The 24,446-nt window shown below is 39.9% G+C and overlaps 1 protein-coding gene across 6 annotated transcripts in view; it reads right to left on the bottom strand.

Moving 5' to 3' along the window:
• LOC104589227 (6-phosphogluconate dehydrogenase family protein) overlaps positions 1–24,446 on the bottom strand; it is a 72,969-nt gene that overhangs the window by 29,604 nt on the left and 18,919 nt on the right. For all 6 annotated transcript variants that reach the window (XM_088901355.1, XM_088901356.1, XM_088901357.1 and 3 more), the window contains 3 exons: positions 21,907–22,057; positions 2,155–2,237; positions 937–1,032 (listed from right to left, as the gene is read on the bottom strand). In XM_088901355.1, coding sequence (XP_088757481.1) covers positions 937–1,032; positions 2,155–2,237; positions 21,907–22,057 — 330 coding nt within the window. The remainder of the gene's footprint in view (positions 1–936; positions 1,033–2,154; positions 2,238–21,906; positions 22,058–24,446) is intronic.

A 24,446-nucleotide genomic window follows, 5' to 3' on the forward strand; every position in this document is an offset into this window, starting at 1 on the left:
ACTACAACAGGAAGACAAATTTATCCTCTTTCCACCTTTTCACGGATGAAATGCTTAACAACCTCTACATGTTTGGCTTGTTATGTTGGATGGAGTTGTGAGAAATGTTAATGGTTGCCTTCTTGCCATGGTAGGAAAACACAGTACCAAATATAGGGAATCCCAACTCAGCCAACAATATCTACAGCCATAAAACTTCAACCACTTCATGTGCAATGACACAAATACTACTTTCTCTGCACTAGATCATATCACAGCATATTGCTTTATGCTTCTCCAAGTCACCAAATTTCTATCAACTACAATACAATTACTAGTAGTGGACCTTCAATCATCCATTGAGACAGCCCAGTCAACATCAATATAGGCCTTTACATGTGCCCATGTTTAGTGAAGAGAAGCCCCTTTCCTAAATGATTCTTCAAGTACCTAGAAACCCTCTCAGCAGCCTCATGGTGAGATGTTCTAGGGGATTTCATAAATTGACTAAACACAGCATAGGCCATATTTGGACAATAAACAAGTACAGTAACCTCCCGACCAGCCTCTATGGCTGTCTCTTACTAGAACCTCACCATTGTTTTCTCCAAACTAATTGTTGAGGAGAGTTTGCAGGTCTAGACCCCAATACAATTATAGAGCAATGCATCATGTTATTTCAAATACTCTTTGGTTATTTTCGTTGCTTGATGAAAAGTCACTGTCTTACAATCTTATCCAAAAGGACTGAATGAAGCACATGGAAAAGCACTAATAAGGAAAAAAATACAATGTCACTTAAAGGCCACTGAATACTGAAGAATATATGCAAAATGAGCAAACACATGGAATAGAACATAACATATATATTATTTCAGTACCCTCTTTTATAGGAATTAACAAATAATAAGCTTTCAAAAAGAAATTAATTAGTGAAGATTATATAAGAGAACTTACAACACCATTGCCAGGCCCACCACAATATATTGCATGTCTTCCCATTGAGAGAAATAAGGGTTTTGCAGCCAGATAAACTTCCTCTAACCCACCAACCTGAGTTGAATTGACAGCTTCTATTCTTAAAAAGTAATATAAAAAGTTGTGGTTTTTTATTACAAATGGATAAAACTTGAGTTGCTAAACAAACAGTTCTAGCATTCAGATACCAATCCAAACAGTTCTAGCATTAGAGTATCCTTGATTTCATCAAAGGTAAAACTTGAGTTGCTAAACAAGATACAGTTATCCATTGGCAAGAAGACTACACATCACAAAAGGTAGGAACATCAAATTATGAGAATTTATCTGGTGGCACATCATGCAGAAAGTCAACTAATTGACGGTTCTTGATAAATGAATAACTGGATAAGGTTTTCAGCACAAGGTTAGAAATTTATATCATGTATAATTTAGGATGATGGGATTCTGTTTTCTCTTGTCCTAAGCGAGGAAATAATCAAAACCCAACTGCTCTACAACCGAGTTATGTTTTATTTTTCCCCTGATCCTGAAGCTGAACTTGATCAAATAAAGGTGCAAGCAGGTTGAGTGTTGGGAACCCGGAGGGCCCATCATGCTCAGCTGAGACTCAAGCCCAGGAGAGGACCCATGCAGATGACCACCCAGAAGCAGAGGGAGAGAACCAGGCCTGTCACCCAATTCATTTTGTGTACACTCGGAGGAAGGACACATCAGTTTAATCAGTTGGAATCTGCACATGGGTAGTCAGAATCGGTTACGAACCGATAAGTAAATAATGATTGTAATAAAATAGTATAAATAGTAGTCTTGAGAGGAGAGAGGGAGGTGAGAGATATTTTCTTCTGAATTCTTCTTCTTCTTCCTTCTCTGTGGAGGTGAACCCCCTCGAAGTGGTTCCTGTATTGGGCAGTAACCCAACATTGAGCAAAGGTTCTGGACTGAGTTAGCCCTAACTTTTGCATCCACTCCATTGTTTTTTGTGTTAACAAGGATAAAAATAATAAAATGGAAGTGAATTCATTGGAGAAGTGTATCAATCTCCCTATTTACTATATAGCTAAATTAATCATGCCAAAAAAAAAAGAGTAGGATATATATACAGTCACTCCTGCAGTCTTCAATCTAAAGGAGCATAGTTATACTAGGAAGAGTTAACTTCAATGCATTGTAACAAAGTTAAGCTTAAAACAGAACCATGAAAGTGAGAGTCCCAGCTTCTGCACCAAGCACACCTCCAGAGACAGGAGCATCCAACATGAAAGGGGTTTTTGCATAACCTATATAAAATATCCTTAATCAGTCTTTAGAAGCCAATGTTGTTGGATCATATGAACATACATAAATAAACCACAACAATTATCTATCACATGAAGCAATTAATGGGTACAATAGCCTATTACAATTGCATTTTTCATCTAATCAGGTTTAGCTTTGATACCATGTTATCTACCATAGAAAAGAGTTAGAAGAAGAAATAGCTTTGTTGCTCTGATACCGGTTTAGCTCTTCTCCACAGTTCTTTTCATATGATTAGGACATGAAGTCCAATGTAGTGATTGGGGATACTTTGTTTGTCAGCACCAATAATGCCTTTGATCTTGTTAAATTGGCTGGTATTACTGATGACAAATAGGTTGATACCCCTCTAGAGCTGAATGACAAGTTATCTAAGTTCAAAGGCTCTTTACTTCCTGATGCCACTCTATATCAACAACTTGTTAGTCAGTTAGCTTCTGCTCTTCATTAGCCTCTCGTGATTGTTGTTCATCGGATTCTTGTTATGTTCATGCACGTTATCACAGAGACTATTCTTTTCTTCCTCCTCTCCTATCCAACTGAGGACCGGTTGTGTGCTTTATGGGTGATTCCCTCATTTCCCAGAAGTGCAAGAAACAATAGACAGTCTCCAAGTCATCTAAAGAAGCCAAGTATAGGGCTATGTCATCTGTTTGTAATAAGATAGTTTGGCTTCAATATCTCTTTGTAGACCTTGGTGTTCATCTCCCTACTCTTACTACTCTATATTTTTTTTGATCAATTTCTTACTACTCTCTATGCCGATAACACCAGTGCTATCAAGATTCCATCTAATCCAGTTTTTCGTGAGAGGACCAAGTACATTGAGGTGGACCGGCACTTCATTAGAGACTTGTTTATTTCTGGTTCTATCTTTCTTGTGGGCAAACTGATGCTTATGTCTTTGCATCAAAATGAGGGGGAGTGTGGAGAGTCTTGATGTATTGTAATATTAATGTCCCTGTTTTACTCTTACATATATTTTCTTATTTCTTTTCCTCTTCTTTCAGCCTTGTAAGGGCTTTATTGTAATTATACATATCATTAATATATAGGACTCTTTGAGGGTGGGGGTCGATTCATTCTATTGACACCCCTGGATTCTTGTGCTCTCTCTCTTGTTCGAACTAGTAGAATAACATTATTTTTTTTTGATAAATATAGTAGAATAACATTATTAGTGGGTTGTGCCATATTTTTAAAGTTGCTATAAGGTGTTATAACTGCTGCCATCTTACTAGGGGCAGATTTGCAATTTGGCCATTATTATTATTAAAAAGGTATAAAAGCAATGGGGTCCTACATTGAGCCCCATGATATGTTTCTCTCAAATTATCTCTTCTCTTCTCTTCTCCTCTCTATTCTTCCTCTTCCATTGCTGAAACCTATTTATTCACTCACAATTAGCTATTTTCTCTAATCTGAACCTATTTGGCTGGTTGACAATGTTGAGGATTGTGTGTAGATTTATGAGTTAATTTTATTGATTATTTGTTTAGATAGGTTCATAGGTAGTGGGCACGACAACACACTTGCTGGGACCCTTTGGAGTCTTTTAGAGTGCCTTTTTTAAGTTCTTTATTGAGTATTTATGTTCAGCCGCCATATAAGGGCATACTTGTCATTGTACTTGCTTTTTACTTTAAATAATTGTAGAGAACACTGATGTGGTCCCCACTGTGTTCGTATGCCAGTAATTGACAGTTAGTTATTTTAGTTATTTCAGTTTGTTAGTTGGTAGTTTATTTCAGCCTTTTGTTATTAGTTTTCTTTTATTATTTTGCCATGTAAGCAGTAAGGGTAATTCAGCCCTTTTACTGTCATTCGAATATTAATATAAATTATAAGAGTGGGGCGGCTATTGTAAGTCACTCTCTCTTTTCTGAATTCCTTCGAGTTCTTCTTCTCTTCTCTTCTTCTTCTTTTCAATCTTTGTTTGCCTTTTTCTCATTAAACCTAGGACAGATTGTAGTCTTATTCGATTACTTGGTACCAGAGCCAACCTAGGAGTTCTTATGCTAGTCTAATCAGGCCGACTACATGAGAACTTCCTAGGTTTGGAAGTTTTCAGCAGAAAAAGGTGAATCGGCTGATTCTTGGAGGTTACTGGCAGTGTGTGGCTGCTACTAAAGAGATTGTAGAGCCTTGGAGAGTTCTAGTGATCAGGAAGAATCAGAAGAAGGTTCGAATCCTCAAGATTAGGGTTTAGACATCAGTTAGAAGGTGGTGGCCAGAATTTTTTCATGAAGTTGCTTTCCTTGAGATCGATCTTAAAAAAATTATTTTTGTTTATTCTGTGAGGTGCGGCTGGTAAATCTCCTCTCTTCTCCTGAGTTTTTTAGGGTTTTAAGAGAAAACACTAAAAATTCAAGACTGTTGTTGATTCCGGGGCAGTATTGGGCCTGTTTCTATTCAATCTGAATTCTTTTTTGCTCTCTGGAGATCTAGTAGAGCTGTTCACTGTTTCGGGGTAGTTGCTGAACCTAATTCATCCTCCTAGGTTGGCTGTTATCAATTTCTGGGTGCAGTTTCTCTTATTACAAATTTACAATGATTAAAAAAGTGTTTTTTGATTAACTCTTAACCAAGAATAGAGTTTAAGACCCAAGGGGAAGGTGTTTTGGGGAATGGTGGTTCTGGTAACATGTCTGAGAACACCTTTCAGATTACAACTGTTGAGTTTGATGGATCAAACTACTTAGAATGAGCCCAATCAGCCATGATGGCCATTGGGGGTAGAGGAAAACTGAACTATTTATTGGGGGATGTGAAGGAACCAACTGAGGACCAAACTTATGCCAAATGGGTTCAGGAGAACTATTTGGTTATGACATGGTTGTGCAACTCCATGCAGCCACATATCAGCCGAAACTATTTGTGGGCAAAAACAACTAAGGAAATTTGGGATATCATGAAAGAGACCTACTCCCAACCCCTTAATGTTGCTAGGGCTTATGGCTGAAATGTGAGGTTAATAATCTTAAGCAAGGAGAGAAACCAGTCTCCTTTTACTTCTCAACATTGAAATCCTTGTGGCATGAAATTGACCACCTAGAAACAATTGAGTGGGAAAGTTAGAAGGATGCACAGACTTGCAGAAAGTAGGTTGAAACTAATAGGGTTTTTGAGTTCCTAGCTGGTCTGAATTTTGAATATGATATTGTGAGACAACAACTACTGACAAGAGACAGTGTGACCCTATTTATCTCAAGCCTGGTCCTTAGTGCACAGTGAAGAGACTAGGAGAAAGGTTATGTTGCAGCATCAACCCTTCGAATCAGCCTTGTCAGCAGTTAAACCTAAGTCTGGGGGTGATAAGGAGAGAGATATGAAGGAGGACAAGAGGGACCTAGTATGTGAACATTGCAAGAAACCTAAGCATACTAGAGACACCTGTTGGAAGTTGCATCATCATCTAGTTCCAGCAAAACTCAAGAACAAAAAAGGTAATTCTAATATGGCTGTTAATACTGATTGTGCAACCTCATCGGGCACAAGAGGCACATCACTAGACACCCTAGATGCTGTCTGGGCTGCTTTGACTCAATTGGAAAGTGAAGTTGGTAATTCAGCTCCATCACCTTAGCCGCCATCAGCTCCTCCCACCTTAGCTTTTGCTCATTCAGGTACTTGGGCCTCAACTTATCATGCTTCAGCTCCAGGTAACATTGAACATTGTTGGGTAATAGACTCAGGTGCATCTAACCATATGACTGGCTCACCCTTACTGTTTACTACCTACCACTTATCTTCTGGCAGAGACAAAGTGTCCATTGTTGATGGTTCCTTTGTTCCCATTTCTAGCAAGGGAGACCTCAAGTTGTCTAATGCCATTTCCTTGTCTTCGGTTTTGCATGTTCCTAAACTTAGTACTACTTTGCTTTCAGTTAGTAGCATTACTAAAAACCAGAATTGTTCAGTGACTTTTTTCCCTGATCGATGTGTTTTTCAGGATTTGGAGACAAGGAAGGTGATTGGGACTAGCCGTGAGATGAATGGAATCTATCTGCTTGGATGGAGTTTTCATTGGGAAGATAGTGAAGCCAGGAGGTCTTTTGTTTCTCAGTCTGTTGGTTAGGTTATGCTTTGGTATAATCGGTTGGGTCATTTATCTTTTCGGTCTTTGAAGAGTTTGTTTCCTAGTTTGTTTGAGTCTGTCCAGATGTCCAGTTTGAGATGTGAAAGTTGTGAGCTTGCAAAGCATTGTAGAACAACTTATTCATTGAGTAATAAAAGTAGTATTCCTTTTGACATTGTGCATACCGATGTTTGGGGATCTTATCACATCACTACTATGGGGGGCATAGATATTTCTTGCTATTTGTTGATGACTATACCCGTTTTTCTTGGGTTTACCTTATGCGTTCTTGAGATGAGGTTCCTGCCTTGACCTGGATCTTTCATCAGATGATTTTAACCTAGTTTGGGGTCAAAATCAAAATTTGTAGATCCGATAATGCGAAAGAATACTTTGCAAAACCATTAGCCTCTTATTTGCTTGACCATGGGATTATCCATCAGAGTACTTGTCCTCATACACCTCAATGGAATGGGGTTGCTGAGAGAAAGAATAAACACATATGAGGTGGCTAGAAGCATCATGTTTAACTCCAATGTGCCTATACGTTTATGGGGAGATGCCATTCTTACAGCAGTATATCTCATCAACCGAATTCCTTCACGGGTTCTTGACATGAAACCTCCATTCACCCTTTTATATCCTGATAAAGAGTTGTTTACCGTTCCCCTTAAAACCTTTGGTTGTACTTAGGAATGGCAACGGAGCAGGTTCGGGGCGGGGATTATATTCCCCGTCCCTGACCCCGATTATAAAAGTAACCACCGTCCCCGTCCCCGATCCCCACCGGGGATAAAATTTGTCCTCCATCCCCAATCCCCAACGGGGATGGGTTCCCCACAGGGACCTGAATCACTGAATTTTTTTAGATAATAGTATTTATTTGAAAAATAAATTTACTTGAAATAATAAAATTTTTAAATTATAATTTTTTAAATATGTTTTAATATATAATATAAATAATATAATAATATATATACATAATCGGGGTCGGAATGGGGTGGGGACCTCAATCTCTATCCTTGACCCCGACCCCGATCGGGGTTTCCTAATTTCCTATTAATCCCCGTCCCTGTCGCCGCCCCGCCAAAACAATCCCCATCCCTGACTCGATGGGGTCGGGGAAGTTGGGTCCCCGCCGGGGATGGGGAAAATTGTCATCCCTAGTTGTACTTGCTTTGTTCAAATTCTTGGCCCTCATCATTCCAAATTTGATCCTAAGGCCTCAAAATGTATTTTGCTTAGTTATGCACAAACTCAAAAGGGATATTGCTACTATGAACCCACGTCTGGGAGGAGATTTGTCTCTATGGATTTCACTTTCTTTGAGCATGTACCCTATTATCCTAGGGTTTCTCCTTAGGGGGAGAGTAGTGAGGTTGGGGTTAAATCATCAAAAGTTCCTTTACCTGTTCCATTGAGTGAAGAGGGATGTAATGGGGAGAGTTGTCAGAGGTGTCGGGATTTGAGAGTCTATCACAGACGGTAGAGGCATGTTGATTTTGGTTATCAACAGTCCAGGCCAGCCCCAATTCCTTCTGTGGATCCAGATCCAAGTGCCACAGTTTCTTTATCTGATATTACGGATGAGATACCTTTTACTGTTAAGCCTTTACCACCTTTTAATGAGCCCTCACCTCCATTGGATGGCCTTGAGCTCCCCATTGCAGTCCGTAAAGGCAAACGCCATTGCACCACATCTACAACCCACTGCATTTCCCAATTCTTGTCTCCTATGATCATCTGTCCCCCTCTTACAAGTCCTTTCTTGCATCCATTGATGATATTCCCATTCCCAGAACAGTGCAGGAAGCCTTGCCAGTTCCTGAGTGAAAGGATGCAATGAAGGTAGCAATGGATGCCCTTATGAGAAACAATACCTAGGAGCTAGTTGATCAGCCCAAAGGGAAGAAACCGGTTGGATGCAGATGGGTGTTTACTGTGAAGCATAATGCTAATGGTTCCATTGAAAGGTATAAGGCCCGATTAGTTGCAAAGGGATTTACTTAGACATATGGTATCGACTACTTGGAGACTTTTGCACCAGTAGCAAAGATGATCACTATCAGAGTCTTATTATCTCTTGCAGCCAGTTACTCTTGGCCTTTGTTTCATATGGATGTTGAAAATGCCTTCCTCAACAGAGACTTGCAAGAAGAAGTTTACATGCAGTAGCCTCCTAGATTTTATGGTGTAGAAACAGGAAAGAAGGTTTGTCGGCTGAAGAAAGCCTTGTATGGACTAAAACAGTCCCCCAGAGCTTGGTTTGATAGATTTAGACAAGCCCTTGAAAAGTTCGGTTATGTGCAGGCCCAATCAGATCACACCTTGTTTATTAAGAAAGTGGATTCTTCCTTACCTTGCTTGCTGTATATGTGGATGATATTATAGTGACAGGGAGTGGTAACATGAGATTGAGTCTCTTAAGTAACTCCTTCATCAAGAGTTTGAGGTAAAAGATTTGGGAGAGCTACGATACTTCTTGAGTATTGAGGTAGCTAGGTCCAAGCATGGGATTTTTGTTTCTCAAAGAAAATATGTTCTTGATTTGTTGGAAGGAACTGGAAAGTTGGGCATTAAGCCTATTGACACACCTATTGAACAGAATCACAAGATCAATGCAGAGGGTGGAGAGCCCCTTAAAGATAAAGCTATGTTCCAACGGTTAGTTGGAAAACTCCTCTATCTTTGTCTCACACGACTGGACATCAATTATGCAGTCAGTGTTGTTAGTCAGTATATGCACTCTCCTAGAACTACTCACCTACTTGCAGTTGAGAGGATATTGGCCTATTTGAAGAGGTGTCCAGGCAGAGGTGTTCTATTCAAGGATAATGATCATATGAAGATAGAAGTTTACACAGATGCTGATTGGGCTGGGTGTGTTGATGATAGAAGATCTACCTCTAGATATTGTGCTTTTGTAGGAGGTAATCATGTCTCTTGGAGGAGTAAGAAACAAAATGTTGTTTCTCGTTCCAGTGCTGAAGTTGAATATAGGTCCATGGATTGGGTATTGCTTATGAGAAGCCCTTAATGTTGTACTTTGATAATCAAGCTGCTATTAATATAGCCCATAATCAGGTACAACAAGACAGAACTAAGCATATTGAAGTGGACCAACATGCAGCTTACAGATCTTCTCACCAAAGTTGTTCCAAGGAAGAAGTTAGAAGCAGACCTATGCAAGTTGGGAATGACAAATATCTATTCCTGTTAGGAACTGCCTAACTCAGGGACTCTTTCGAGGGAGCCTGCCTCCAGAATGAGAGAGAGAGAGAGAGAGAGAGAGATAAAGGAAGAGAGGTTGTATTCCCAATTCAATAATCGATTTTGTTATAACACTGTTGTTACACTACTGTTACAATTCTGTTATACCAGCTTCTCCACTTGTCCAGTCCACTTGTCTAGTTTGTTCTAGTGGTTGGCTGTTAATTTTGTTGTACCAGCCTCTCCACTTGTCTAGTTTGTTATTTAGTTTGTTCTAGTGATTGGTTGTTAGTTATATTCTTTAAAGGCTGACGTGGCCTTTTCTTGTACACTTATATTCCCTTTATTTGTGTCTCAACAGTCCCTCCTCCCTTGAAAGCGACCTTGCCCTCAAAGTCTAGATGTGGAAATCTATTCTGTAAATCCAAGTAAGGTTCCCAAGTTGCATCCTCAATTGGGAGACCTGACCATACCACCGTTGCCTCTGGTTCAATGTGATTCCCTTTGCGTATCCACCTGAAATCTGTTCCTTAGGTTCTTGGAAGATCCCTGAGAACTTCTAAAGTAGCTGATGTAGTTGTGTGCGGCCCTCTTCGGATCTGCTTTCTTGGGCTAGAATGGGGCCGTTCTTGTGGGAGTCTATCTACATTAAAACGATATGGGCTGGGTCTGCTGCTTGTTTCCTTAGGGAGGCGAGGCTAATAGGTCTTGGACCCTTGGACAGCTGCCCTTGAATATGCACCTGTGAGCTGCCCATTTGGAAATCCATGGTGAGGTGGGTCCAATCACATATCACCGGCCCTAGTTGCCTTAACCATTGGACTCCGAGAACTACATCTGCTCCACTGATTTCCAGGGGGTGCAGATCCACCTCGAACTCATGTCCTTGTATCCTTATCTTTAATTCTGTGCACGTACTGTCACATACCAGGTTGCTCCCATTAGCTACGTGCACCCGAAAGGCTGCACATGGTTGGACTGGAACCCCTAGTTGCCTGACCAAGGTTTGGGTGATGAAATTGAGGGTGCTGCCATTGTCTATCAGAACCGATACATGGCGCCCCTGTATCAGTCCGGTTACTCGCATCATTTGAGAAAAAGCAAGACCGGTCAAGGCTTGCAAGGATACTTCCGGGTATTCCTTTGTCCCTGGTACCCATTCTTGGTCATCCCTTGGCTCCTCAATGTTGGCTGATTGCTCGACATATTTAGTTTCAGGTTGCAGGAAGAAAACTTGTGGGACCTTACAGCGATGGCCCGGCCTGAACTTGTCTCCACATGCGTAGCAAAGGCCCTTTTCTTGTCGGGCTTGCATCTCAGCCCAGGTTAACCTCTTGGCTGAGCCGGGGCCTGAACCAGAGCTGGCATCCTTGCCTGTGATTCCTACTCCTAATCTGGGCTCTGGTTTACCCAAGATTCCAGGTTCTTGGTTGGTTACACCAGGTCTGATCGCAGCTCCCAAGGGTCGGCTGATCCTTCTCGCTCGGTTTATTTTGTCTTCATGTAATCGGGCTATTGCTGCTGCTTCAAGAACGGTGGTGGGCTGCATGGCTTTTACCTCCAGCCGCAATTCCTCCTTAAGTCCTTCAACAAAACTGCCGACAAGCGCGTTTTCTGGCCAGCCTTGCACGCACACTGCCAATCTTTCAAACGCCATCTGATAATCTTGGACGGAGCCGGTCTGTCGTAGCTTAGTGAGGCTTTCGTCATAATTCTCAAAGGCTGAGACCCCAAATCGCATGGTTAAGGCGTCGGTGAAGTCGGCCCATGTGGCCCTTGGGTGTCGTCGCCGGTACCATTGGTACCAGACGATCACCTCTTCTTCCAGGTGTGCAGAGGCTAGTGGAACACGATCAGGGCCTTGTGTTTCGTGGTAATCGAAGTATCTTTCTGTTCGCAGAAGCTAGGAAGTGGAATCTCCTCCTGTGAAGATGGGAAACTCGATTCTTGCAGTTCTTGATCCACTTCGATGACTGGTGTCACTACGTTCTTCCTGAATTTACGCAGGTGGTGCCTGTGCCAGTCTTTCCAGCAAGGATGCAAAGCTTTCTTTGATTTCTTTGACATCGGCTGATATTCTTTGCATTTCTCCTTCCATATAATCGACTCTGTTCTCCATTGTTGATGATCTTGTGCTTGGCATCTTGGCTTTGAATTGGCTCTGATACCAACTTGTTAGGAACTGCCTAACTCAGGGACTCTCTCGAGGGAGCCTGCCTTCAAAATGAGAGAGAAAGAGAGAGATAGAAAGGAAGAGAGGTTGTATTCCCAATTCAATAATCGATTCTGTTATAACACTGCTGTTATTTATACATTGCTGTTACAATTCTATTATACCAGCCTCTCCACTTGTCCAGTCCACTTGTCTAGTTTGTTATTTAGTTTGTTCTAGTGGTTGGCTGTTAATTCTGTTGTACCAACCTCTCCACTTGTCCAGTCCACTTGTCTAGTTTGTTCTAGTGGTTGGCTGTTAGTTATATTCTTTAAAGGCTGACGCGGCCTTTTCTTGTACACTTATATTCCCTTTAATTGTGTCTCAACAATTCCCAACTTGAGGGGAAGTGTAAAGAACACTGACGTGGTCCCCACTGTATTCGTATAGCAGTAATTGATAGTTAGTTATTTCAGTTTGTTAGTTGGTAGTTTATTTCAGCCTTTTGTTATTAGTTTTCTTTTATTATTTTGCCATGTAAGCAGTAAGGGTAATTCAGCCCTTTTACTGTTATCGAATATTAATATAAATTATAAGAGTGGGGTGGCTATTGTAAATCACTCTCTGTTTTCTGAATTCTCTCTTCTAGTTCTTCTCCTCTTCTCTTCTTCTCTTCTCTTCTTCTTCTTTTCAATCTTTGTTTGCCTTTTTCTCATTAAACCTAGGACAGATTGTAGTCTTATTCGACTACTATAACAATGAGAGGGGGCGGCCAAATCTGACTCGGGGGCTTCATTGTCGTTGTTTAGCCGCCATGAAATGCTTTTGCATTTCATGTATCTACCTCAATTCCAGATTCCCCTTGGATCATTGACTCGGGGGCTTCTAATCTATGACTGGTAAGTCAAATTTTTTTCAAACTGACACTCATCTCTCTGGTAGAAAGTGAGACTAGCTAATGGATCATTCTCCACCATTGCTGGTCAAGGATTTGTATCCCTTCCCAATGGACATGTTTTACCTCATGACCTTTATGTTCCCAAGCTTCCTATTAACTTATTGTCCATTAGTAGAGATGTGAATCAGTCCTCCAAAACTGATATAAAGTTGATTAAAATAAGAGAGAAAAGAAGAAAAGTAGAGAATAGCAGCACAAAGGAAGAAGATGGAGAAAAGAAGAGGAACAAGAAGAAGAGTTCGAATTATCTCTTCCCTCCCTTCCCTAATCCTTTTGTTAAACTTCATTCTTTAGGCTAATTACAAATATGCCCTTAAGTGGGCGGCCAACTAGGTAGTAACATAAAGAGAACTTACAAAAAGAAATAGCAGGCCCATTAACAAACAAATAAATAAATAACACACTACAAGAAAAGATACTAGGGCCCATTCGGCCCAATCTCTCTACATTCCCCCTCAAGCTGAGCATAGATGTCAATCATGCCCAACTTGCTTATATAGTGTCAGCTTCCCTCTTGGAACTCCCTTGGTCAAAACATCAGCCAACTATTCTTCTAAGGCGATAAATGGCAAGCAAACCTCTCTTGAGGAAACTCTTTCTCGTATAAAATGTCTATCAACCTCAATGTGCTTAGTTCCGTTATGTTGAAAAGGATTATGTGCAATATTGATAGCTGCCTGGTTGTCACAGTAGAGCATCATTGGCTTCTCATAGTCAACCCCCAATTCTTCTAAAAGTGATCACAGCTATAGTAATTCTGACACACCATGTGCCATTGCCCTATATTTTGCTTCAGTAGAGGATCTGGCAAGTACAGACGGTTTCTTACTCCTCCATGAAACAATGTTCCCTGCCACCAAAGCACAATAATCCGAAGTGGATCTCCTATCATCCATACATCCTGCCCAATCAGCATCAGTGTATGCTTCCAGCAACATGTGTCCATATTTGGCAAATAGAATGCCTTTCCCTGGAATACCTTTCAAGTAACACAAAACTCTTTCTGCAACATCTAAATGTGTATTTCTGGAAGAATGCATAAACTGACTAATAACACTTACTGCATAGGAAATATCTGGCCAAGTCATGCAGAGGTATAACAACTTCCCAAGCAGTTTCTAAAACACTCCCCTATCAAATAAAAGTTCACCATCTGTAGCAGAAAGCTTATGATTGGTATCAATAGGAGTGGAGGCTGGTTTAACACCAAGTTTACTAGTCTCTGCAAGGAGGTCAAGGACATACTTCCGTTGAGAAATGAAAATACCATCCTTAGATCTAGCAACTTCAATGCCCAAGAAATACCTGAGATCTACTAAATCCTCGACCTCAAATTCAGAGTTAAGAAACTTTTTGAGTGTACTGATCTCCTGGGTGTCATTACCTGTGACCACAATATCATCAACATAAACTATCAGAAAGGTCACCAGAGGGCCACTTCTTTTCAAGAACAAGGTATGGTCAGCTTGAGTTTGTGTGTAACCAAATGAAACAAGAGCAGCCTTGAATTTCTCAAACAAGGCCTGAGGAGACTGTTTGAGACCGTAAATGGATTTTTGCAGTTTACACACATTTCCTTGCATTTCCTTTCCATACACTCCCGAAGGCAAAGACATATAGACCTCTTCATGTAGATCTTCATTCAAAAAGGCATTTTTAATATCAAACTGGTGTAGAGACCATTCAAAAGTAGCAGATAGGGACACCAAAACCCACATCACTAGAAACCAATTTGCCAACATGTTCAATGTCGATGATGTTCAATCATAATAAGATAGTGTTAGCACCGGTATGATTGCTATTAATATCGCTGGAGTTCCCACCCCTAGTATTGTTACTAAGGGAAAGAAAAAGAATGGCATTATTGACTAGCCTGGTCTGGGAATATTTATCATAGAAGAGGTTGAGGGCAAGGGAAAAAGAGTCGTTACCGTAAATATAGGAGTGACTTTAGTTATTGTAGCAAGGGTGGTACTGGCCACTTAGGTAGACATATTCTCAGCCGTCAAAAAAATAAAGAAAAAGAAGGGAAACAATTATCACAAACACAAATTGGCGTGAGTATTTTTGCGCTTTTATATATATTCTAAAAATAATAAGGCAAGAATTAGCAAAATATATTGTACATGCTGGACAACCATTTTTATTATTTAAAGACAATTTAAAAAAAAAAGTCTCTAGAAATAATATTACATAAGATGCTTTGAAAAATTTTTATATAGACAAAATTTAATTTCTACTTTATCAAATCTTCTAAAGTTGCAATTACTTCTAAATAAAATATAAGTTATATTTGTGTTACTGGTCATTTTATTGATGAAAATTGGTTCTTGCAAAAAACGAATTTTATGTTTTACTAGGCTTGAATGGCCACATACTAGCCTAGCAATTGCTATAAGTATTTTAAATACTTTATATAATTATGATTGAGCAATAAATATTTTAGAATCTCAATTAAAACCATGTTTAAATGGTAAATTATTTCATATTAGATGTGCATGTCACATCTTAAATTTATGTGTTTAGGATGCTTTAAATACTATTTCTCATCATATTTCTAAAATTAAAAAATTTCATTATATATATTAGAAGTTTTGGAACAAGAAAACAAGAATTTAAATATTTTTGTCAAAATTATGGTTTAAAATATAAAAATTTTGTATTAAATGTTCAATATAGGTGGAATTCTACCCATTCAATGTTAGAAAGTTGTATTTCTTAGAAACAAATTCTTACTGATTTTTATAATGCAAAAATGTCACATGATATTATACTTTAAAATGACTGGAAAATGGCATATGTATAAAAGATTTTTTACAAAATTTGTACGATACAACTAATGGATTTTCGGTGTTTATTACCCAACTAGTGTATTTTAGTTAATCATTTATTTATGATTAGTGAATGTTTTGCAAAATATAGAAATAATTCAAAATTTAAAAGTATTGGTGAATTAATGGAAAATAAATTTAAAATATATTGGGAGAAAAATTTTCATCTTTATTGCTTAGCTACAATATTAGATCCTAAGACTAGGAAAGATAGTTTAGATGTTTTACTTGAATCATATTGTGAAAATATGAATATTAAAATTGAAAATAAAAAAGAAGAAATTAATAATTTATTATTTGAAATGTACAGTTTATATGAATCTTAAATGATAGGATATAGGAAAACTACAAGTAAATGGCAGAAATCTACTGTGACTTCATCAACAAGTTCATTTGTTGAACTTAATCTTTATTTACAAGCAGATATTTCTAATTTAGGTGATTCCTTTGACTTAGAGGAAATAAATAATTTCAATATTCTAGCCTAGTGGAGTGAACATGGAAAAAATTATCCAATTCTTGCCACCGTGGCATGTGATCTAGTAACCCCTTCAGAGTCTATAGTTCCATCAAAGCCTTGTTTTAGTACAACTACTAGGGTGTTGGACGACAAGAGAAGTTGCATGAATGATGAAAGTTCGGAGATGTGCATATGCTTGAAAGATTGGCTGGATGCTAAGGATAGATTACAAGATAAAGGAGGGCATGACATTTCACCTAATGTTTCACCATAAGTAGATGATGATCAGGGTTGTAAGTTTTCAAGACTGCTATTCAGTCTTGATCACTAAGAGATTTTAGGTTCGATGAGAAGAGAAAGTGAAGAAGATGTAGAAGAAAGAATGATGGAAGAGTAATAGAACACAGATTTTAAGGAGAAGAACAGAATGTTCAAATATTCTGCCGCCGCCACTTTAAGTTAAAATATATAGGTTATGCTAGTTACATGAAAGGACACATCTGCCCTTGGTGTTTACATCATAACTGCTAACAAATAACAACCAATATAAAACTGAAACTAGAAATAACAGAACAACAAAATAACCACAGCTATGACTAGATACATTCTACCCTACGGACAGAGTGGTACTACAGATGTGGGGCCCACATCAATGTTCTCTACACTCCCCCTCAAGTTGGGAGTATATGTTCATCATTCCCAACTTGGATAGATCCGCCTCTAGCTTCTTTCTTGATACGGCTTTAGTAAGAATGTCGGCTAGTTGCATACTGGATGTGATGTAAGGGAGGCATACTTCTTGAGATGAGACCCTCTCTCGCACAAAATGGCGGTCAACTTCAATGTGTTTGGTTCTGTCATGCTGTACTGGATTATGTGCTATATTAATGGCGGCTTGATTATCACAGTACAGCATCAGGGGCTTCTCATACTCAATACCCAACTCCTCAAGTAGAGATCTTAGCCATAGGATTTCAGCCACTCCATTGGCCATGGACCTGTATTCTGCTTCAGCACTTGACCGAGAGACCACACTTTGTTTTTTACTTCTCTAGGAGACAAGGTTTCCTCCCACAAGGGCACAATATCCCGAGGTAGACCTTCTGTCATCAACACTCCCAGCCCAATCTGCATCAGTATAAACCTCCACCTGCATGTGATTGTTGTTCTTGAAAAGTATACCCCTACCTGGGCATCTCTTCAAGTAGGCTAAGATTCTTTCTGCCGCAAGAAGATGTGTGGTTCTAGGAGAATGCATGTACTGGCTGACAACACTAACAACATAAGTAATATCTGGCCAAGTGAGACAGAGATATAGGAGCTTTCCTACCAGTTGCTGGAACATAACTTTGTCTTCAAGAAGCTCCCCACTCTCGGCACTAATCCTGTGATTTTGTTCAATTGGTGTATCTGCAGGCTTGACACCTAACTTTCCAGTTTCTGCCAACAGGTCTAGGACATATTTCCTCTGAGATATAAAGATCCCCTGTTTGGATCTAGCAACTTCAATACCCACCAAGGTCCTTCACCTCAAATTCTTGGTGAAGAAGCTGTTTAAGAGACTCAATCTCATGGCTATCATTCCTTGTGACCACAATATCATCAACATATACTGCCAACAGTGTCAAAGAGAACTCCACCCTCTTGATGAATAGGGTATGATCTGACTGGGCCTGTACATATCCAAACTTCACAAGTGCTAGTCCGAATCTTTCGAACCAAGCCCTAGGTGACTGTTTCAAACCATACAAAGCCTTGTTGAGCCGACAGACCTTCTTACCTACTTCTGCATCATAGAAGCCAGGAGGCAAACGCATGTAAACTTCTTCCTGCAGATCTCCATTCAGAAAGGCATTTTTCACGTCCATTTGGTATAAAGGCCAAGTGTGACTTGCTGCAAGGGACAAGAGAACTCGAATAGTAGTCATCTTGGCTACCGGTGCAAATGTCTCCAAGTAATCTATGCCATAAGTCTGTGTAAACCCTCTTGCAACTAACCGAGCTTTATACCTCTCAATAGATCCATCTGCATTATGCTTCACCGTAAATACCCATCTGCACCCAACTGGTTTCTTTCCTTTTGGCAAATCAACTACCTCCCAGGTGTTGTTCTTCAACAGAGCATCCATCTCAACTTGCATTGCATCTTTCCATTCAGGGACGGATAGGGCTTCTTGCACTGTTCTTGGAATAGGGACATTGGAAATGGAGCTAAGGTAGGACTTGTAGGTAGGAGATAGGCGATCGTAGGATAAAAAATGGGAAATACAGTGGGCTGTGGATGTGGTACAATGTCGTTTCCCTTTACGGACTGCAATTGGAAGGTCAAGATCATCTGTAGGGGAAGTCTCTGTGGGCTCTGGGACTGAAGTATCTGGACCTGGAGCTGCAGATGAGATTGGAACTGGTCTGGACTGCTGATGATCAGGATCAACCTGCCTGCACCGCCTGTGAAAAACCCTCAACTCCTAATCCCTCTGACCACTCTCACCATTGCAGTTCTCATCACCCAATGGAATAGGTAAAGGAACTGCCCCACTCTCACTGGTCTCCCCCTGAAGACAAGAACTCAAACCCCCACTCTCACTACTCTCCCCCTGAGGGGCAACCCGAGGATAATAGGGTGTCCCCTCAAAGAAAGTGACATCCATGGAGACAAACTTCCTCCCGGAGACAGGATCATAACAGCAATAATCCTTTTGAGTTTGTGCATAACCAAGGAAGATGCATTTGGAGGCTTTGGGTTCGAACTTGGAAGGATGGGGTCCGATAAGCTGAACAAAACAAGTGCAACCGAATGTCTTAAGGGGAATAGAAAACAAGTCCTCACGTGGGTGTACAAGCGAAAAAGGAGATCGCATATCAAGGACCCTGGAAGGGACCCGATTAATAAGGTATACCTCCGTGAGGATAGCGTCCCCCCAGAAGCGAATAGGGACATTGGAAGTAAACATGAGGCTTCTAGCCACTTCCAAAATGTGCCTATTCCTCCTCTCGGCAACTCCATTCTGCTGAGGTGTATGAGGGCAAGAGCTCTGGTGGATAACCCCATGATGAAGAAGATAAGATGTCAATGATTTAGCAAAGTATTCCTTTGTGTTATCAGATCGGAGAACTTTGATCTTGGCATCAAACTGGGTTAGGATCATTTGGTGAAAATTTTGGGTCAGGGAAGGTACCTCATCTCGTGAACGCATGAGATAAACCCAAGAAAAGCGGGTATGGTCATCAACAAATAACAAAAAATATCTGTACCCACCCATGGAAGGGATATGATAAGGCCCCCAAACGTCAGTATGCACAATATCAAAAGAATTATCACTCCTTTTATTACTCAATAAATAAGGCTTTCTACAATGCTTAGCAAACTCACAACTTTCACACTGTAGCTGAGACAACTCAATAGACTCAAATAAAGTAGGAAACAGACTCTGTAAAGATCGAAAAGACAAATGACCTAATCGGTTATGCCAAAGCATAACCGGACTCACACTCTTAGAAACAAAAGACAACTTCTCTATTGACTCTCCCTGACGAAACCGCTCCGCGAGCAGATAGATCCCATTCGTCTCACGGCCAGTCCCAATCACCTTCTGCGTCTCCAAGTCCTGAAAAACACATCGGTCAGGGAAGAAGGTTACTGAGCAGTTCATATGCTTGGTAATACTACTGACTGAAAGAAGGTTAGTATCAAGCTTAGGCACATGCAAAACAGATGATAGGGAGATAGTATCTGAAAGCTTGATGTCACCCTTCCCAGAAATAGGAACCAGGGAGCCATCAGCAATAGATACCTTATCCCTACCAGAAGACAAATGGTAAGTAGTAAACAGTGAAGGCAAGCTAGATCAGATGCACCTGAGTCTATTACCCAACAAGGTTCAGTAGTACTTGGAGCTGAGGCATGATAGGTTGAAGCTCAAGTACCTAAATGGGCGAAGGCAGATGTGACAGGGGCTGATGGAGGCTGCGGTGGCTGAGCTGAATTTCCAACCTCCTTTTCTAGCTGTATTAGGGGAGCCCGAACTGCAGCTAAGGTCTCCAAAGATGTTCCTTTTGTGCCAGATGAGGATGCTGAATCAGTGTTCATGGCTACATGAGCAGTGCCCTTCTTGTTTCTTAACTTCGCAGGAACCAAGTGGGGATGCAGTTTCCAACATGTCTCTTTTGTATGTTTGGGTTTCTTACAATGTTCACATACTACATCCTTCTTGTCTTCCTTCCTCCTGTCCTTCTCTGAGTCACCCCCTGATTTGGGTGTAGCCGCTACAAAGGCTGATATGGGTTGCATCATAACCTGCCTTCTAGGGTTACCTGAACCCTAGTCTTCTCTGATCCTTCCTGACCACCAACACTCTGCAACCCTAGCAAGTTTCCAACAGCTGCTAGTACCTCTGGCGATCTCCAAGAATCAGTCTGCGAACTCCTCCTTTTCAGCTTTCAGTCCTAGGAGATTCTCATGTGGTCGGTTGGTATTAGACTCACATGAAAAACCTTAACTTGGCTCTGATACCATGTAGGTTTTCAAGACTGCTATTTAGTCTTGATCACTAAGAGATTTTAGGTTCGATGAGAAGAGAAAGTGAAGATGTAGAAGAAAGAGTGATGGAAGAGCAGTAGAACACAGATTTTGAGGAGAAGAACAGAATGTCCAAATATTCTGCCGCCGCCACTTTAAGTTAATATATATAGGTTATGCTAGTTACATGAAAGGACATATCTGCCCTTGGTGTTTACATCATAACTGCTAACAAATAACAACCAATATAAAACTGAAACTAGAAATAACAGAACAACAAAATAACCACAGCTGTGACTAGATACATTCTACCCTACGGACAGAGTGGTACCACAACTGTGGGGCCCACATCAATGTTTTCTACAAGGGTCAAGGAGATGTAGGTGGAACTTAAAAAAAATGATGAAGTCAACATTTTTTTGTATACTCAATAATTGTATAGAATTTTTAAAAGTATTGTAAATTTTGTTTTTCAATTTTATTTAAATTATTTGTTATTTTTTCAACAATGTAATTTTTTATTTTCAATTTATAATTTTATTATATTGTTTTTATATTTTATTCCATTTTCAATATTTCATTCATCTATTGTATTGTTTAAATTCAAATGAAATAAAATTTCCATTTTTTTCCAATTTGTTGTCTATTTTGTATTTTGTTAAATTTTTATTTTTCCCAAAGTTTGTACCACTTTAACACTTTACTTAGCAAAAAATGAAAATAAAATCACAATATAAAAAAAACAAAAAAAAAAGATTGGCCCGGTTTGGCCTAGGCCCAAGGCCCGGCTTGTATAGCATCATCTTAGATACTTTCAACAACTCTTTCACCACAGATAACTCAAATTGTATACAAATAAAGTGCTTGTCCACCTCTAAATGTTTGGTCCTCTCATGAAGAACAGGGTTTTGGCAATGCTAATGGCTGCCTTGTTGTAACAATATAATATAAATACATGGAATTTGAATGCTAGAACCCCAACTCAAAAGGTTTTTTAACCATAAAAATTAGCCACTCCTTGTTCCATGACACGATACTCAAACTTGGCACCTGATTTATAACTTATATAATCAAGCTTACAAACAAGACACCCATTGATGGGCTTGCATTCCATTAAAACTATTAACCAAAAAAATGGGTTTTTACTATTCAGTCCACCCCAACAAATCTTAGCTCCACTGTACAGTTGGGGTAGGTGCTCGAAATTGATGCCAATACACGGGGGGAGGGGGTGTATTGGTGTTATAGGTGGAGGTGTTTGAAATTTTGAATTGTTGTAGGTCTGCAGTGGAATTCAGAATTCTTATGTGGAGTGCAGTGTGCTTATCCCAAAAAAATATACTAAAAGAAAAGAAAACATGCATATTATTTTTAAGTAAATCTATACGAAGATCCAAATGCTAAATATGAAGATGGATGAAATAATGTTCATTAAGCATAACCTTTCTTTTCTTTCAAGGCACATTTGGAAATGATTGTAGAAAGTCTTCTTGAAGTTTGTGGATCAACTGTGGAGGAATCTATCAACAGCCATGGTCTTAGGAGACTCCCACCATGAAGTAAACCATTTTGTCCAGTGTAGACATCCAGTACCTGCATAAATAAGTTCAATGGATACCAGGTACCTAAAAGGGAAAAGGAAAGACAGAGCAAGAGTAGAAATCTCTGCCAGTTTTCTACAGCTAATAATAGATCTACAGCATCAGATGGTAACACTTCAAGCGAAAAATAAATCATGTAAAGACACAATACTATGATAGAGAAAATCTGAGAACCCATCGTTGGGGACAATTTACACTGTTAGGAAAAAGGAAAATGCAAAGGAATGCCACCACCAAAAACTTTTCACCAGGAGATCACCAACACAAAAGTTATGACCACCTGAATTTTGCACCCTTGATGTTGTATTGCGATAATCAAGCCACCCATTAACATTGCTAATAATCTGGTACAACATGACAGAACTAAACATATTGAAGTGCATTGACACTTTATTAGAGAGAGAGAGAGTTGCTTCTCAAGAAGTGTGTCTTTCATATATTGCCTCTGATATGCAACTAGTTGATCTCTTTACTAAGGTACAAAGATCAAGTTGTAAACAGATTTACACAAGTTGGGAATGACTAATATCTATTCCCAACTTGAGGGGGAGTGTAGAGATGTAGAGAAATAATTATTAGTGTTGTCCCCACTTCATGTTTGTCTTTGTTTTATGTTATTTATGTTAGTTGTGTTAGTTATGGCAGTTTATGTTAGTTGTGTTACTTACATAGACGGGAGGGGCATTAGTGGAACTACACTAATGTTGTAAATTGCAAACATATAAATAGTGGAGTGGGGCGATAAGTCTAGCCTAACTGCACTCTTTTTTCCATTCTCTCTTCTTCTTTTCTTCTCCTTATTCTCTTCTCTTCTTCTGTTCTCAGTTTTCTTCTTTTTTTCTTATTGAATTCACATCAGAAGGTAGACTATTCACAGTCTTTATCAGTCAAGTCTATATCAGTTGTCTTCCCACAAAAATAAATTGGGGGCTCAAGTGGCCACTTGGTCCTCGATTAGGATGTCCTAGTGTTAGATACTGCCTAAATCAGAGACTGCTCGAGGTGTCTAGCCTCCTGCCATAAGAGGGAGAACAAGCGAGAGAGAGAGAGAGAGAGAGAGAGAGAGAGAGAACATTAACTTCTGTTATTAGCAGTCTGCCTTATATAGGCTTACCCTGAATCAAATCTTGGAATCTTGTTGTACAGTCTTGATTGTTACACTTCAGTTATGCCCACGTGGCTCTCTTGGATTCCTTCTTGAATAAACCCGGATGCAACTTGGGTCTATTGCCTTCGTGGTTCTAACAGTACCTCCCCCCTCAAGGTCAACCCTGTCCTCAGGGTTGAGATGAGGAAACTCTTCGTCAAGTGAATCATACGGTTCCCATGTACTATCTTCTGCTGGTAGTTCCACCGGACTTTTGCTTCTTTGATAATGTGCTGACTCCGTTTAACCCATATGAAGTTGGTAATTTTATGGGGTTCTGTTTGTAGGATGCCACCTAGAGAAAAAACTGGTAGCATGGAGCTGTAAACAAGATCACCACTGATGTGTTTTTTGAGGCAAGATACATGGAATATTAGGTGCAATCTAGAAAAAGAAGGGAGGTCTAATTTGTATGCCACAGGACCAATTTTCTAGGATTTTAAATGGATCAAAGAAGCGTGGAACCAGCTTGATCTCGTTGTGTGAGGTGATCATTCACTGCTGACTCATGAAAACTAGGTCTCTGTCAGATACAATAGAGTGAGGGACACCATGTAATCTGGTTACCTCCTTAATGAAAATTTCTGCAACCATAGCTGCTGAATAGGGATGTGATAGTGCCATGAAGTGGGCATATTTAGTGAGACGATCCACTATGACCATAATAACTGACCTACCAGAGGAAGACGTAATCCAGAGATGAAGTCCATAGAAAGGTCCTCCCATACTTGAGAGGGAATGGATAATGGTTGAAGCACTCCAGCCGGTGACTATGCTAGATACTTCTACTGTTGACAAACCATGCTGAAATGAAGTCATGGATGGCTTTTCTCATTCCTGGCCAATAATAATGGCCTGAAATGCATTTATAAGTCCTGAAGATACCTGAATGCCCTCCTAGTGCTGAAGAGTGGAAGAGACGAATGAGTTCAGGTAGAAGGTTCGATGATGCTGGAAGGACCATCCAACCTTTATAGAATAGCATGGGATCCATAATAGTAGCCAGGTGTTGTAGTTAGATTCTGGTTACACGCATTTCGCAGTTTTTGCAAGCTAAGATGAGCCTGGGCTTCTTGTTTCAGTGCTTCCAAGAATGGGTAGACTGGTTTCGAAATGATCGTGGGCTGCAATTCTAGACTTCTTGAAAGGGCATCAGCTGCCACATTGGAGACCACTGCCTTGTATTCAATTGCATAATCAAAACCCAGGAGCTTGGAGACCCATTTTTGTTGTT

This window comes from Nelumbo nucifera, chromosome 3 (genome assembly GCF_055504915.1).
Source record: "Nelumbo nucifera cultivar China Antique chromosome 3, China Antique-T2T, whole genome shotgun sequence".
NCBI classification, from domain to species: Eukaryota; Viridiplantae; Streptophyta; class Magnoliopsida; order Proteales; family Nelumbonaceae; genus Nelumbo; species Nelumbo nucifera.